Genomic DNA, 15104 nt, shown 5'->3' on the forward strand with positions numbered 1-15104 from the left:
TACATGCTGATTATATAAACTTCAGTTCTTAATGGACTATGAAGAGTGCAACAAAAGCAACAAAAGTAACAAGACGAAGACCAGCTCGAGGCGATTGTAATCGATAGAGAGATTATTCAACGACGAGAGCAACGGTGGAATCGAGGGGGGAATTGTTGATTATCCCATTATTCATGCCTTGGTATGTTATCAATTTCAATGGTACTCAGCGATGATCTGGTTTTACTTGACAGTTAGTTTCAAAATTAAAGGTATCCAGGAACTACATTGAGACAGGAAATATTATATTTATAATTTATATTAGGAAATTTTTTAGTAAGCTTATTAAATTGTTTAATGATTAACTATATTCTAATATTTAGAAAGTGACAAAAAATTAATATGAAGTAACGTTTGCAATGAGTATCACTGTTGTAATCTATTATATTTCAGGTAAAATTGCCGGAAGATAAGCGTATCCCTCGCACGAGCCAGTATGACTGAACTGTATATGTACGTGTAGTATGAGTATGAGTATGAGTATGAGTATGAATATGAGTACGAGTACGAGTACGAGTACAACTCATCCGTTCACGCGACGGCATACTTGGACGATCACAGGGATCGTAGATCATACTGCTCGATAATTTCACTATATAACAAGTAAGTATTTATTAGCGCGTGGGCAGTCGGTTGCAGCACGTATTTGCACGCGAGAGTAACATTACCGTTCAGTAGACTTTGGATGTAACTCCGAGTAGCATTCGTGTTGCGAATAATATTTTTGAAACATACCCAAATTCGCTATTATGTATCACGCAACTGCAATTCAATCTTATCAGTGAACTTGATTTTGATTAATTTCGCCGATTATTTTTATAAGGTTTCATTCTATGATATCATTTTATATTTATGGTTCGATGGTACATACGTTCATAAACGTATTCAAAACAAAAAAATATAATGAAAACATAAATCTACGAGAAGAAAAGTGTTTAAGGTGAATGATAACGTATCAGTATCGTTGTTACAGGATGCAAAAAATGGATTTCGATGTTTGGTAGTATTAGGAGCGGGAGAAACGATCGTTTTCGAACGTGACAGACTATAGGGTGTTGGCTCACGCGCGTGTCAGTCCTTCGATTTCGTAAGTAGTACACGTGTGTAATAATTACCATATCCCGACCATTTAACCTTTCTTTTTTGTAATCAAAAATTTGTTTCTAATTAGTTTCGGAGGTGGTTTCCTTTCTCCATGCATGTTTTTGAAGAGAATATAAACGTTGGTGAGATTTTACTTTCATTGCGGCTTTCGCTTTTCTCCGCTTCATCAAGAGTTTCCTGAAAGACCGAGTTCCTCGCATTATTGCGTGCCTGTAGAAGTGTCACGTGTGTATACACACTGACAGACCACGCCTGTCTGTTCTGGTGAAACACCAATACGCACGCGGGCAAGATGGCCGCATATACTTTATACTCGTCAATTGGACGCGTTTGTTTTTATCTGTGCTTCCTCGCAATTACGGTGTTGTGTCAGGAACAAATACCTCCGGGTAGTCGGTATTACAGTCGCGATGGGGTATATGTGCCTCAAAACGGACCAGATCACCGAACCGACACTTATGTTTACAAAGATAGAAGGTATGGGTATCGTCCTAGTTACTGGGACTCTGTTTACAGAGGACCCACCAGAGCACCAGACAATCGGTACCTTTACGAGGTAAAATAATACAATACAATTCTCCTACTATTTTTTTTTACTAGAGAAATTGCGTGATATCTTTTAAAAAGTAATGACACGTAATGATAAATAAATTTGGTAAAAAATTATAATTACAAAACGATTGTCATTTTTTAAGCATACAACTTCAAGACTACCTTTACCTGGTATATTGGGTGGTTGGCGAGAAGATCTTCAAGGAAGAAAGAGGTCTGATTCGAAAAATCTACCTATAGATGTTACTGTGACCACAGCTTATGGACAAGTGCAAGGATTTAAAGTTTATTTATATGATGATCCACAAGCAAGGCATAGGCCCTGGAGTTTACCAGTTGAAAGGGTTACAAAGCATGTTAATGTATTCCTCGGTATTCCTTATGCTATGCCACCTATAAAAGAAGGTCGATTTAAACCACCCAAAACTCATAAAGGTTGGCAATTACTGCAAGCTGTTGATTGGGGACCAGCTTGTCCTCAGCCCAGTGCATATACTGGTGCTACTAAAGGAATCCGTGATGTGGATGAAGACTGCTTATATTTGAATATTTTTACACCAGATATTAGCTCTGGTTTAGCTAAGCTGTACCCAGTAATGTTCTATATTCATGGTGGAGAATTTACTCATGGAGCAAGCAATTTGTTTCCAGCACACATGTTGGCTGCATTTTACGATGTAGTAGTCGTTTCGATTAACTATCGACTAGGAGCTCTAGGATTTCTAAGTACAGGAGATGAGAATAGCCCTGGAAATTATGGAATTTTGGATCAAGCTATGGCATTGAGGTGGGTGTATGATAATATCAGAGTTTTTAATGGTAATCCTGATGCAATAACTCTTTTTGGACCTGGTGCTGGAGCAGCAAGTGCTGGATTATTAATGGTTGCACCTAAAACCAGAGATATGGTATCAAAAGTAATAGCTCAATCAGGTTCTGCATTGGCAGATTGGGCTGTCATAGTAGATAAGTACAGGGCACAGAATACATCTAAAGTATATGCAGAATCACTAGGCTGTAGCATAGAAAGCAGCTGGAGATTGGTGCAGTGTTTGAAGAATGGCAGATCCTTTTTTGAACTTGGTAATTCTGAATTAAAGCAACACATTGGAATGTTTCCTTGGGCTCCTGTATTGGATACTAATTTCACAGTACCAAATGACAGTTGGTACGAAGATTGGAGAGAAACAGATTGGCGTTTCTTTGTGGAAACACCTGAAGAAAGCATAAAAAGTCATAAGTTTACAGATAACTTAGCATATATGGCTGGTGTAACTACTCAGGAAGCAGCATACCTTATATGTATGTAATTCGAAATCTTTGCAATCTTGTAAATTTTTACAAATTAATAAACATTTCATTCTTCCTAGATAACAATGCCACATTAGCCAAGAATCAATATATTATAGATGCGGAATCATTCGATCAGAAAATTTGGGAACTTGTTCTCCAATACAACTACACTCTAAATTCTCAAGGAGTTTATGAAGCTATAAAATACATGTACACATATTGGCCAGATCCGACTAATATTACCCACATTCGTGATCAGTATATTAATGTAAGTTGTACGTGATGTATATATAGTTTGACTTTTTAATTATATGTATATTTCTATAATGTTAAATTTTCAGCTCTTGACTGATTTTCACTATGTTGCTCCTTTTGATAAAATAGCAAAAGTTTTGATAGAAAAACGTGTACCTACATATTTGTATGTGCTAAATACAACTGTAGAAGCATTAACATTACCACAGTGGCGAAGTGTTTCTCACAACACAGAGCTTCTTTGGCTAACAGGGGCACCTTTCATGGATGTTGGTAAGAATACAATAATTCAGAGTTTTTCATTAACAATATAATTATCAAGTTACTATCTTTTCAGAATTTTTCCCTCAAAAATGGAAGTTGAAGCGTGACATGTGGACAGACAACGATCGCAATATGAGTCACTTTTTTATGAAAGCGTATGCAAATTTTGCAACGTATGGGTAAGTTTATAATTTTATAACTTTATTTTGAGCTTATATTGTTTATAATGTATATATATATTATTATTATAATATTATTTATAATGTACCTTATATCTGTATAATACATATGTTTTCCTTTTTTAGAAATCCGACACCATCGCAAATTTTGGGTTTACATTTTGATGTTGCTAAGCCTGGACAATTACGGTATTTGAACATTAATACTACTTACAATAGCTCAATTTTATTGAATTACCGACAAACTGAAAGTGCCTTTTGGTCTATGTATTTACCAACGGTTATTGGTCGTTTGGTACCTACATATCCTCCAGTTACTGAAGTAAGAACACTATGTACCTCCTTTCATAAAATATTATTCAATAATTTTATAAAATATTCTCGGTATAAATATTCTATTTATTTATGTTTATTATTATAGTATTGGTGGGAGCCAAAAGAACCTCTACAAATTGCCTTTTGGTCTGTTTCCACTGCGTGTTTATTGTTAATCGTGCTTTCCGTAGTATGCTGTATGCTTTGGCGCAATGCCAAAAGGTAAGAAAAGGTAAACAGAACCAACCCCATATGACCACATCATTTAATCGCGTAGTGCACGAGGGTGATGGTTCTGGCTTCATAAATGCTATAGAAATTGCATACGAAGTTTATACAAGGGAATATAATTAACACAACCTTTAAACATATTTTTCATTAATCTTACCTTTACTTGTAATTCATGCAGCAAAACAAAGGCTGCCAGATTATACGCAGGTAATTAAAATAGTTTTTACATGCAACAGTGTACATAATTCATTGCACAGCTTTAAATATGGACAAGGAACTTCTTGAATTTATTAACAAAAAGAAACAAGTTAATTAGATAGAAAAATCACCATTTTTGGTGATACCACTATGTAGAATTAACTTTTTTATTTTTTAATTATTATTATTAGATAACCACTTTTAGCAGTAATAAATTTTTTTACTGTCTTTTCTTGTATTCTTGTGTCCAGACAATCTGACCATTACTACAGCGGAGACATCCTCATGGTGCGAGACGACGAACCTTCGGAGGGAATCGAGAATATGACTCGTACTTCGAAGGAGAACATCCACGAGTATCGTGACACACCACCTGTCAGATCTAGGATACCGCGGCAAAATGAATCAAAGCTTCAAGAACGATTGTCGCATAATCGTAAATTTAGTTCTACTCCATCGCTAAGGAGTAATTCCAATATCTCGCTGAAAGATATGCGTTCGGAAGGATTTGTTACCAGTTCACCAAATGGACAACCTAGATTAAGCAAAGCTATAAGCCAGTCCTCATTACCTAAAAGTAAAAGCAAAACGCATTTAGTTCAAGGTGTCCCACAAACAGCTGTATGATATCCTTTTTTGAAGTATTATTTTTCTACCTGCAGCTACTTCATTTACTTTTTTGAAGAAAAGCTAGCTTCTGATGTCTAAAAGATGTCTAAAATCAAAAATATAGGTTTTTAAACAATATGTGTTCATATATATGCAAAATGTTTTTTAATATGATTATTTTCAGATATTAAAAAACATTGCACATAGAAAACTGAGGTTACTGTTATAAGACTTGGCTAAACGTTTCGTCCGTCCACGATAATGTTATCGTATTAATATTGCATTGTACATATCGATACACATATTTTATACTTTTTTATGTTAATTTTTATCGTTATAAACATCGGTATACGAAATCTATTTTTTACCGAAAGCCATGCACGCCACGATAGTAATATATATTATGTAATAATATATCATAATATTATTACTTTGAGAACAATTTAATAATTTAAACAATGTAGAGTGTTTTTATATCGTTTTTTACCATAAAAGTTGCAAATATAATACATGTTAAAATATATTTATGTATTCCGATATTTTTATAGTATTAATAGAAAACACGTGTAGTCGTCGAATCGATCTCACTATTACCGATGTTATGATTTCGATAGTATAAGTCTTTTAATATATTCTAGTATTTTACAGTACCTAATATAGAGATATATTATTATATCTCATGCGAGAAAGTTTATGTATTTTATGGTATACAAGATCTCTATCTTTTACGAAAAAGAATATTATACGTACTATTACAAATGCATTTAAATTAAGAAGTATGAATGTATTGTATTAAAAGAAGAACACCGTTAGATTAAGGTCTTTCAATTAAAGAACACCGTGCAAGCAACATACGAGCTTTTAAAAATCCTACAAAATTCAATTGCGGCAATATTCGTGTCATACATTTTATTCATTGGATATTATCACAAATATTCAGTGAAGAACTCTATAAGTCATGCTAAACATAAATAATTTTTCAACTTCTACTAGAGAGAGATAAAAAAGTATGGGACCAAAACATGTAAAAGTAAGATTTAAACAATTAAAAATACATATATTCTGTTTCTTCTTCTTTTTTATATATTAAATACTGAAAATTATGCGTAGAAATGTGTATCCAAGGGTAAAACACGTGTGGACCGAGAACAGCAAACGAAGAACCAGTTCGACCCTCTCCGTTTAGAGGTGAAATATCCTGGAACAGCGATATTATTGCTGCAATGTCAGGAAAAGCCTGTTCTGTTAGCTGCAGCGGCAGCTTTGGCAAAATTTGGTAGCAAATGTCAGGAGAACCTAGAAGTTTTATTTGATCTTGAAATTGTAGATAGCGTGATACTATTGATTACACATGAGGATTTATTTACACGAAGGTTTATTTTAAGTTCGTTATTCTTTTTCTTTGATTTCTTAATTTTTATATTTTCTATAAAACACATAAAAAGTATCAAAAAAGATAAAAATATAATTATCAATTTTTATATTTAATATCAATGATATTTAATATGTATAAAAGTAATGTTTTTAAATGTTATCTAATTGTAATTTTTAAAATAAAATAAAAATAGATTCGCAGCAAAATTATTGGCCGAAATGGTAGCCATCTCCAATGTCCGTGATTTCCTGTTGGACGCCGATTATTATATTCCGCACTTCATTAAAGTCCTTATCAACGAACAGGATATCTTCATGCATGAATTCTCTTCCTTGATCCTAGCAGAAATGACTAAAGACATGTTTGGAGCAGCACAATTATTAAAACAGTGTCAGGATATGAACTTCCTATTCGAAAGACTTCGATCACCAGATCCTGACGTGAAGAAGAACACCATGCAAATTATATATAATCTATTACAAGATCCTGTGGGAGCGAAGGAGATCATCGAGACTAAGGTTCATTAGGATAACAAGTTAAACGATCCATTTTGTAAAATTCCTTTCACACTTGCTAGATTAATTTTGAAAAAAACCTGCAATTTTTCAGAATTTTAACATGGAACTCGTCTACGAGCTTTTTAACTCCCCGTATACTGAGATTCAGAAGCTTGCACTCGATGTAGTGACCGATCTAGTACGAAGAAATAAAGATGATTATCTGCACGATCACTTTCGGCGCACGAATGGACTTGAAGTTTTATTGAAATTTTTGGATGTAAGATATTCTTGTAACTGAAGAAGATTCTTCTATCTAGTACTTCTAAGTTTCATGAGGATACATCTTGTACTTATTTAGAACATCGAGTGGGAAGATCTTCATATGGATGCACTCCGGATCCTCCGTTTTGCTTGCGACAATCCTACTACAGCAGAATTGTTCAACGATATCGGCGGTATCAAACAGATATTAAAGTACATAGAAGACACATCACACTCAAAGCTTTTTATGGAAGCTCTGGATATAGCTGTCCGTTTATCACACACGTCTAGGGGCAGAAAAGTACTACATGCAATTTAAGGGAACTAATTTTAAAAATTCATCTAGTTTAGTACAAACTGTAGACATTTTTGAAACTCATATCTCCTTATCTAATACTATTTGATTTATCGCTGATGCGTTTCTTGTAAAGGCCTTATATACCTATGGCATCGTCGATTATTTATTGCGTACATTAATGGGCAACGTACAAGCTAACATGTATGAAATCAGTTGTCATGGTATCGGTATGATGACTCTGTACAATCAAGCAGCCAAGGAATTAACTGCCAGCGATTGTGTGAAACATGTTCTAGGTAGATTGAAAAAATCAATTTTCTTGAAATCAATACGTAGTACAATAATTCACGATATCGTTTCAGATGTATTAAAGAACGAAAATTTAAAATTTTCCGCTAGACAGGCGGCTTTATTCGCTTTAAATCAACTGCTGAAGTGCGACGTGAAGAATTGTCAAGAATTATTGGACATTCACGGACAGGTAATCTTATGCGTCCAAGTAGCAAACTGTTTACTTTAATAAAGAATATTTTAAGAATATTATCCTCAGAATTATTTGTTATGGCTGATGAAACAAACAGGGGGAAAAGTCCCTGTTGAAATTCTGGTTGGAGTTATAGAATGCATCATTACAATAGCAAGAAACCAGGCTTTGAGAGATACTATAATTACGGGAGATATCATCGATGCCATATGTGCATCTTTCGAAGTATACATTTGCTTTAATATATATTTAATTTGCATAATATTTATACGTATGTCATAACTCAATAAAATTGTAATTTTTAAATCGAGGAAAAATTAATTACATAGTTTGTTTGATTAACAGTTGAGCTGTATATCGATGAATGATTTCAAAATCGCTTGCTGTAAAGCTCTGTCCACCATGTGTATCGAGAAGATCGGGAAGCAAGAATTTCTGAAGGCTCAGGGGCCTGAAAGATTATATAATCTATTGTGCGACGTTAAATCGATCCCGATAAGGAACGCAGCCGCCCAATTGATTCAATTATTATGCGCGGATCCGGTTCTGGCAGATACTTTCGTCTCCGCCAGATATTTAAATTAGTGAGGCTAACATGAAATAAGTACAGACGCAATTTCATCGTACGATTTACGAAAATAATGATTATAGCATGCTGAACAACCGGTCGACAGCGCGAGTAGTTCCTTCATGGGACACATGCATAGAAGTCTTGTTTGACGCGCATTTGCCGATCAAGTTCGCTTTAACTGGACGACTTTCTTTGCATGACATTACACGAGATGGATTTTATGTACTTCGAAGAAACGTCTGCGCGTATGATATTTTTAGAATCTTTATGTATTTTATTCTATACTTGCTTGCTTCATTTTATACTTTAATTTTTGTCTTAATCTTAATCAGTTTTCCCATATTGGATGATATTTTCCGATTCAAGTTCTGCCCCTTGGAACCTATCTACGTGGTTAATTGCATTCGCGAGGAACCACATGAATCGAACTTGGAAGGTAAACAGCATTATTTATATTCCTCTTTCTTCGTTAAGTGTAATGAAATTATTGTTTCTTTTTTCAGAGGGTAAACAAGAGAATACACATACCAACAATAAGAGAAACGTTTTCTTGTCCCAGGCAATATTACATTTAACGATGGATTCCAAATTTGGTCGCCTACAGTGTGATTCATATCTCTATGATTACATAGAATTGTTTAAATGCAAGTTAATCGCCGCGGAGTCGAAAGACGTGTAAGAAAATTAATTCTAAGTTTTTCTCCGCGTGAATCCTATAAGTATCATGGTTTTCCATTTAGAGTGTCAAAGACGACACAAGGATTTGTAAATATTAACTACGTGGCCTCGCGTGCTAAGATGCTGGCCAAGTTTGTGGTCCAACAAATGTCAGGTCCGGATCCTCTAATCAGATGCGTGGATCACCAGCTAGAAATTCATTTGAAGGAAATCAAAGAAAGTATAGAAACTAGTGTAATCCCGTTGGGAATGTTGAGAGTTGGTTCCTATCTCGAAAGAGCCTTGCTTTTCAAAGTAATCGCTGATAGAGTACATTTACCAGCAGCTTTGGTACGAGGACAGTATGGAAAAGCCTGGATCGAAATTGCAGTCCCGGAGGTAGAGGATTTTGAGTTTTTATTTCTCTTTGTTTTAAGTCTAGATAAAAGATTTTGATTGTTTAGTAACGTTTCAATCCTTATAATTAGTTTCTGAGCTTAGGATATTTTTGCTAGGTGAGAGTCCCAATTGAAGAAGAGACTTTTCACTGTTATCTAAAGAGAGATCTATCTTGCCCAGAAGTTATCACAATCAATGAACCTCTAAAAGAATACCCTCAAAAGTGCGAAGATTCAAGCCTTACTCCTGAAGATCATTGTTCATCGAATTTCCCAACGAAATTATTAAAACCGAATTTTATCGTTGATTTGATGGACTGTCCCGGAGACTTGTTGCCAATTGGCAGTAATCGTGCCAGATTATACTGTGAAAAAAAGTTAGTCTGCGATACTGTGTGTTAGAACATGCGTCGCAATCGTATCGCAAGATTTATTTTATTCGGATACATCAGTTATAAGATCTTAATCTAATATTTTTCTCACTTGCACTCTCACTATCTTTGGACTCTGTAGAAAATTGGCGGTTTCAAAAACTGCTTAATAATAAAACGCAAAAATCTTATTTACAGCGGTAATATACATTCATGGGTCTTTAATTATTGGTCTTTAATTAACAAAGTTGACCCGCGTCTATTTTCATTAAATATCGACAATAATTGAAACAAAAGCTTTACGGTATTACTGCCGTGATGAACGCTCAATAAATTACTTTTTATTAAAGTAAGATAAGCACTTCGTTTTTTAAGAGATTCACTCGTGATAAGTGCATATTAAAGTTTGATTATGATTATTACTACTATCTTCAAATAAGCGATCACTGCGATGGCCTTCTTAGTTCCCCAAGTTTCACTAGTCCGAAGAAACTGTTTTCCTTGTCGAAAATGGCGAATCTCGGCGAACTGGCCTCTTTGAAAACTAAAACGTCTTGTTTTTTGAGCCGCGTCAGCTGTGCCGAAAAACAGGTCTGGCTAATGTTACGTGAGTGACCAGAGTTATCAATCTACGAACATTAATTATAATCATTTTTTTCTTCTTAAGGAAATGCTATAAATACTGAAAGTAACGATAACATTCTTTATCTTCAATTTTAAAACTAGATTATCTTTTTTTAGATATGATATTCCTCTTACCATGCATTGAAGAATAGGCCGACCGTTCACCACCAGATGAAATCCAATTTCATCATGATCATCATTGTAATGAATCTGCGCGTAAACTAGATATAATCCTGTTTCGTAAATGGTAACATTCCCGTCATCGGACATGCTGAAGTATTCGCCCATACCAAGATCAGTTACCCAATCACTTGGTTTCCAAGCCTTAAACGTACTACCGCCATGACGAATTCTCCCATTTCCAGCATAATAGTCTGATCCTGAGGCTTTACTCCGATCTCCATCAAAGTGAATAGCAACTATTTTTCTAGAGAGATTCATATTCTTTCGAAATTTGTGAGAAATCTTTGCAGAATGATTCGTGACACCTTGCGCGGTAATCTTGTTATGTTTCGAAGGAGATGCGTCGATGTTATCTAAAGACGAGTGGGTATTATATTTCTTTGGTGGATGCCTACTAGAAACGACAATAGACCTGCGAGAAACAAACAAACGAAAGTGCTTGAATCACTCTTACGTTCATTCTTACGTTCTGCCAAGAGTACTGAACAATATTTTCTCGCTTTGAATTTGTATATTGATATAATTAAATTTAAAGGAACTTTATAATAATATTAAATATTAGTGGTTCGTGAAATTTTCAGCAATTTCTAATATTGAATTCTTATTAATTTCTAGGTAAAATTTTGTCTACTATATTATAAAATGTTGCAACTAACGTGTTTTGTTGGTCATCAATGCTTCTGTCATCCAACATCTCTTTAGAACCGGAACTAGAAGCGGCCGTTCCCTTCGCGTGATTCTTAGGAGAATGTCTTCTGACAAATGATCTCTTAGAATTATAGTTTTCTTCGTTAATCGACCGTTTACGCTTTAAGCTCATCTTCCAGTTCAAAAAATGATCCTTTACATTATCTATACCTAGTACATCTCGCTTTCGTTTAGTATTATTTTCATGATTTTCCAATTTCCCTTCTAGAACCTTCTTTTCTTGATGACGCTCCCGATCCACGTTCTTGTAACTCTTCACCGAGTCTTCATTATATTTGACCTCGATCTTGTGCGCTGTTGCTAACTTCAACAATGTTTTATCTGCACTGAGCTCTGGTGGAGAGGGCACAGGAGCAATTGTCGACGAGGAATCAGGGATATCGGACGACCTAGCACCGAATACCGGAGAGTAATCGTGCGAAGAAAACGTGTCATCGTCATAATTTGAGTCGTAATCCGCATTGTCGATGTCTGCTTCGTCTGGATCATCATCATCATCATCATCATTGTACATTTCGGTGTACAACTGTGAACAGACAATCATTATCACTGAATTGAATAGTTAATGTTTAATGATATCTATTATACCGAAGAATGTTTATCTTTATACTTTAAAATAAGTTTCTTATACGATATAAAAATAAATATATTTATCAGTATTTTCAACGAAGAAAGAATCTTAGATGCTGCATCGATTAGAATGTTTACGTATCTTATAATAGGCGCAATCAATGTATATCCGTTGAATATCCACCATTACGTAACGCGACGATGCCTTACATCATGAATCGAATCAAATTCTGCGTAGAATTACATAATTCACGTAATAACTTTTCTATTGCATGACTCCTCGATGTCAATGTGAATCGTCGAACAGGTCATCGAATCATTTTGTACCCGTGCACGCGCAAGCACGTGGTCCGTTCTTTTATCTACGACCTTTAATGTCACCGGAGACCGATAACCTGATTTCTTTTATTATCCTCTTCATGTAACGCGAGCCTATTAAAGGAAAGCCATTGCAAGGTTATCACATAATTAATATCAATATAGCGAACCTTAGTGATGTTTCTAATACTGACTAATGTAACACAATTTGTTTATTTGATTTGATTTTTAGTCTATTTTTCTTCATTTTTCCTATAACGGAAGAAATATTTAATTTTACTAAAATTAGATCAGTTAGAATAAATATTAATTTAGAAAATGCTTGTTACTGTTATAAATTAGTGTTCATAAGATGATTCAGTGGTTCAGAACTTTAATTGTGCTTCTTAATCCTCATCTTGTTACCTAAATCACTTAAACAAGGACTTCCTGTTTCTGTTAAGTATTTTTTGGGAAGACATAAATTTCTCTATTTTCACTGGGATGTGTTATAGCATTATCTAATTATTTGTTTGTTGATAATTCTTATCATCTATCTTGAATTGGGAAACGTATGCCTTAGAAAAAGGTGAGAAAGTTATAAGAAAAGGGAAACTTCTGAAATGAGATATAAAGAAGCCTTTGTGTAAAAATAACTAGAAAAAATAATTAGAACCTTGGATATTTTGGGTCCAGAGATCCGAGAATCGTCAGGGCTATTATAAATAACGGTAAAGATGCCTTCGAAATGCATAAACGAATTTCTTGTGTTCATTGTTTCCAAAGAGGACTTCAAATGACGTGAATCTTAGAAAAACTGATAAACTTAAGGAAGAAGAAATTATTATTCTATCAAGATACTCTTTGAAATCTTAATTTTGTAATCCGAATCTTTAAGATCAAGTTCCAATCTAAAAGTAATGTAAAAAATGAAAGAAACGAATTACACATAGTACCTGAGTAATTCTATCGCCACGTGATACTCTCATTCTTCTCCATTTACTTGTAAAAAAAACCATTACCTGTTCTTCGAAGGCTTTTAGTTCATTCAGTAGATCTTCTTTCACGAAGCGATGTTTCAAACTCTCTACACTTCGTTTTAGCTCTTCGATTTCCCGAGCATTAATCAAAGAACAATGGAACTTCCAACTTTCGAGACTCAGGCAGAGAAGAGCAATTAATAGAGCCGTCACACTTAAAATCGTATGTCTATTCGGTCGAAATCGATGTTTGTTGAAGCCTTGTTCAAGGTCAGACGGAGAAATGCTTAGGTTCTCTCTGAAAACGCTAAGGAAGGATCGCGTTTCTTCTTTCACGTGTACGTCGTTCATCAGTTTCTGCTTCATCCTTGCAACCTTCGAGTCTTCTTCGGATAACATGGAAGTCATTGTACAAAAAAAAAAAAAAAGAAACTGAACGCAGGGTTAGTCGTTAAGGTTAATTAAAAAAATCTAAATTACACTGCACTTTGCATAAAGTACTATTGATACTGTGCTTTTCTCCTTTTTCTATATCATTAGCTTTCTTAGTTCAAAGAATAATGAACAAGATCACACACAGCGTTCATGGTTTTTCAGTATAAACAATGTTACTACGATTCACAATGCACGCGAATTCCTGAAGCGTGTTGAATTTCTTCCCGCGTTATCATCGTATTATTTTATCGCCGTAGTGACATAATTGCTCCAAGAATTGCACAGTTGAAAAGAACGCTTCTCTTCTATCTTCTAACTTCTGACCCACTGTAATTGAAACAAACACCACAAAAGGCACCAGTTAATTAAATTACAAATTTAATTTTATGGCTTATTAGGTCCGTTGAGGCAATAGTTTCAATATTTTTCTTCCTTTATTTATGTTTCTGAACTGAATAACCAGTATTTCACCTGATTCCACAATTTCAGAAGTTTACAATAATCTACGGCATTAAGTGGCCTGTGTGTGTATCCAGTCTGTGACCCTCTTTAAAACCTGTCCAGTGGGTTTTTTCCTCTCTAGAAAACCTCGAGCAGGACCACAGGCGAGAGTAGTCAAGATTCGACCCTTTAGTTCCTTACCTACATTGGCCTTTCTTTCCTTCCTTCTGTAGCTTGACGTTATTCTCCTTTTGTTCTTCTCTATACGACCTGTGCCTCCGACGACCTACGTTCCTTTATCTAATTGATCTTCTCAATTCTATCTTCTTATTCCTTTTATTTTTAGCCTCTTCACTTCTTTGATTCTTTGAATTCTTTCTTTCTGTGTGATGAATAATAAAATGTAATAAGTCAAGAAACTCTGAAGTAATATTTAGAGTAAACGATGATTTGATTGATTGGTAAGTTTGATTTTTTAATGGAACTGATCATTACTGGAGAGGAAAGGTGCGGAGTTTGTTCGTGAAGACCTGAGGCAGATGAAGAAACGACCAGTGTTGCTTGACAGACTCAATCGTACTGGCTGGAAGGAACAGAAAGCGTACGAGTTTATCGCAGCAGCGCCTCTGGATCTCATTGTCAGTGGCGTAGATCAGTGAATCGGAGATGTAGTTTCCATCTCCAATGTTTCAATGTTAAATTGATCATTATTATCCATTATTATTTCTTTTATTTTTAACGATCAATCGCAAACTTATCAATATATATGCATCTAATCATAAGCTGTTTAAATGATAATTGAATGTCCTGCGGTATTATTACACGTAAATTACTAATATGTATTTTTAAAGAAATATTTCAAATTTCTACTGCATTAAACAATGGAGTACAGAAAGATACTACAATAAACAA

The 15104-nt window shown here is 34.7% G+C and overlaps 3 protein-coding genes and 1 long non-coding RNA gene across 12 annotated transcripts; 2 read left to right on the plus strand and 2 right to left on the minus strand.

Moving 5' to 3' along the window:
* The first annotated feature begins 485 nt into the window (after positions 1-485).
* Gli (carboxyl ester lipase-like protein Gli) lies at positions 486-6104 on the plus strand. Of its 6 annotated transcripts, XM_076618182.1 has the most exons (11): positions 486-642; positions 1013-1126; positions 1211-1699; positions 1839-2997; positions 3066-3256; positions 3330-3516; positions 3566-3686; positions 3813-4008; positions 4108-4223; positions 4411-4439; positions 4682-4899. In XM_076618182.1, exons 3-11 carry the CDS (start codon positions 1436-1438, stop codon positions 4756-4758), a joined length of 2340 nt encoding a protein of 779 aa, XP_076474297.1. In that variant the 5' UTR covers positions 486-642; positions 1013-1126; positions 1211-1435; the 3' UTR covers positions 4759-4899. The 6 variants fall into 6 exon arrangements, with proteins under 6 accessions (XP_076474297.1, XP_033189422.1, XP_076474298.1 ...); XM_033333531.2 differs by lacking the exon at positions 4411-4439 and having other exon boundaries at positions 4682-6104; XM_076618183.1 differs by lacking the exon at positions 4411-4439 and having other exon boundaries at positions 4108-4233; positions 4682-4813.
* LOC117156683 (armadillo repeat-containing protein 3) lies at positions 5935-10145 on the plus strand. The gene is made up of 14 exons (XM_076617820.1): positions 5935-6069; positions 6150-6412; positions 6608-6932; positions 7024-7191; positions 7273-7485; positions 7580-7769; positions 7836-7954; positions 8024-8182; positions 8303-8541; positions 8609-8773; positions 8861-8964; positions 9032-9203; positions 9269-9584; positions 9701-10145. Exons 1-14 carry the CDS (start codon positions 6049-6051, stop codon positions 9983-9985), a joined length of 2739 nt encoding a protein of 912 aa, XP_076473935.1. The 5' UTR covers positions 5935-6048; the 3' UTR covers positions 9986-10145.
* Positions 9973-14827, minus strand: egr (TNF superfamily member 12 eiger). Of its 4 annotated transcripts, none has more exons than XM_076618196.1 (5): positions 14688-14827; positions 13359-14574; positions 11418-11995; positions 10714-11173; positions 9973-10583 (listed from the first exon to the last, which is right to left on the minus strand). In XM_076618196.1, exons 2-5 carry the CDS (start codon positions 13722-13724, stop codon positions 10398-10400), a joined length of 1590 nt encoding a protein of 529 aa, XP_076474311.1. In that variant the 5' UTR covers positions 13725-14574; positions 14688-14827; the 3' UTR covers positions 9973-10397. The 4 variants fall into 4 exon arrangements, with proteins under 4 accessions (XP_076474311.1, XP_033189429.2, XP_033189430.2 ...); XM_033333538.2 differs by having other exon boundaries at positions 13359-14078; positions 14394-14792; XM_033333539.2 differs by having other exon boundaries at positions 13359-14792.
* Positions 12002-13006, minus strand: LOC117156485 (uncharacterized). Its single transcript, XR_004464104.2, has 3 exons — positions 12687-13006; positions 12552-12609; positions 12002-12471 (listed from the first exon to the last, which is right to left on the minus strand). It is a non-coding gene; the product is annotated as an uncharacterized LOC117156485 (long non-coding RNA).
* Positions 14828-15104: the final 277 nt, after the last annotated feature.

This window comes from Bombus vancouverensis, chromosome 4, assembly GCF_051014615.1.
Source record: "Bombus vancouverensis nearcticus chromosome 4, iyBomVanc1_principal, whole genome shotgun sequence".
Taxonomy (NCBI): Eukaryota; Metazoa; Arthropoda; class Insecta; order Hymenoptera; family Apidae; genus Bombus; species Bombus vancouverensis.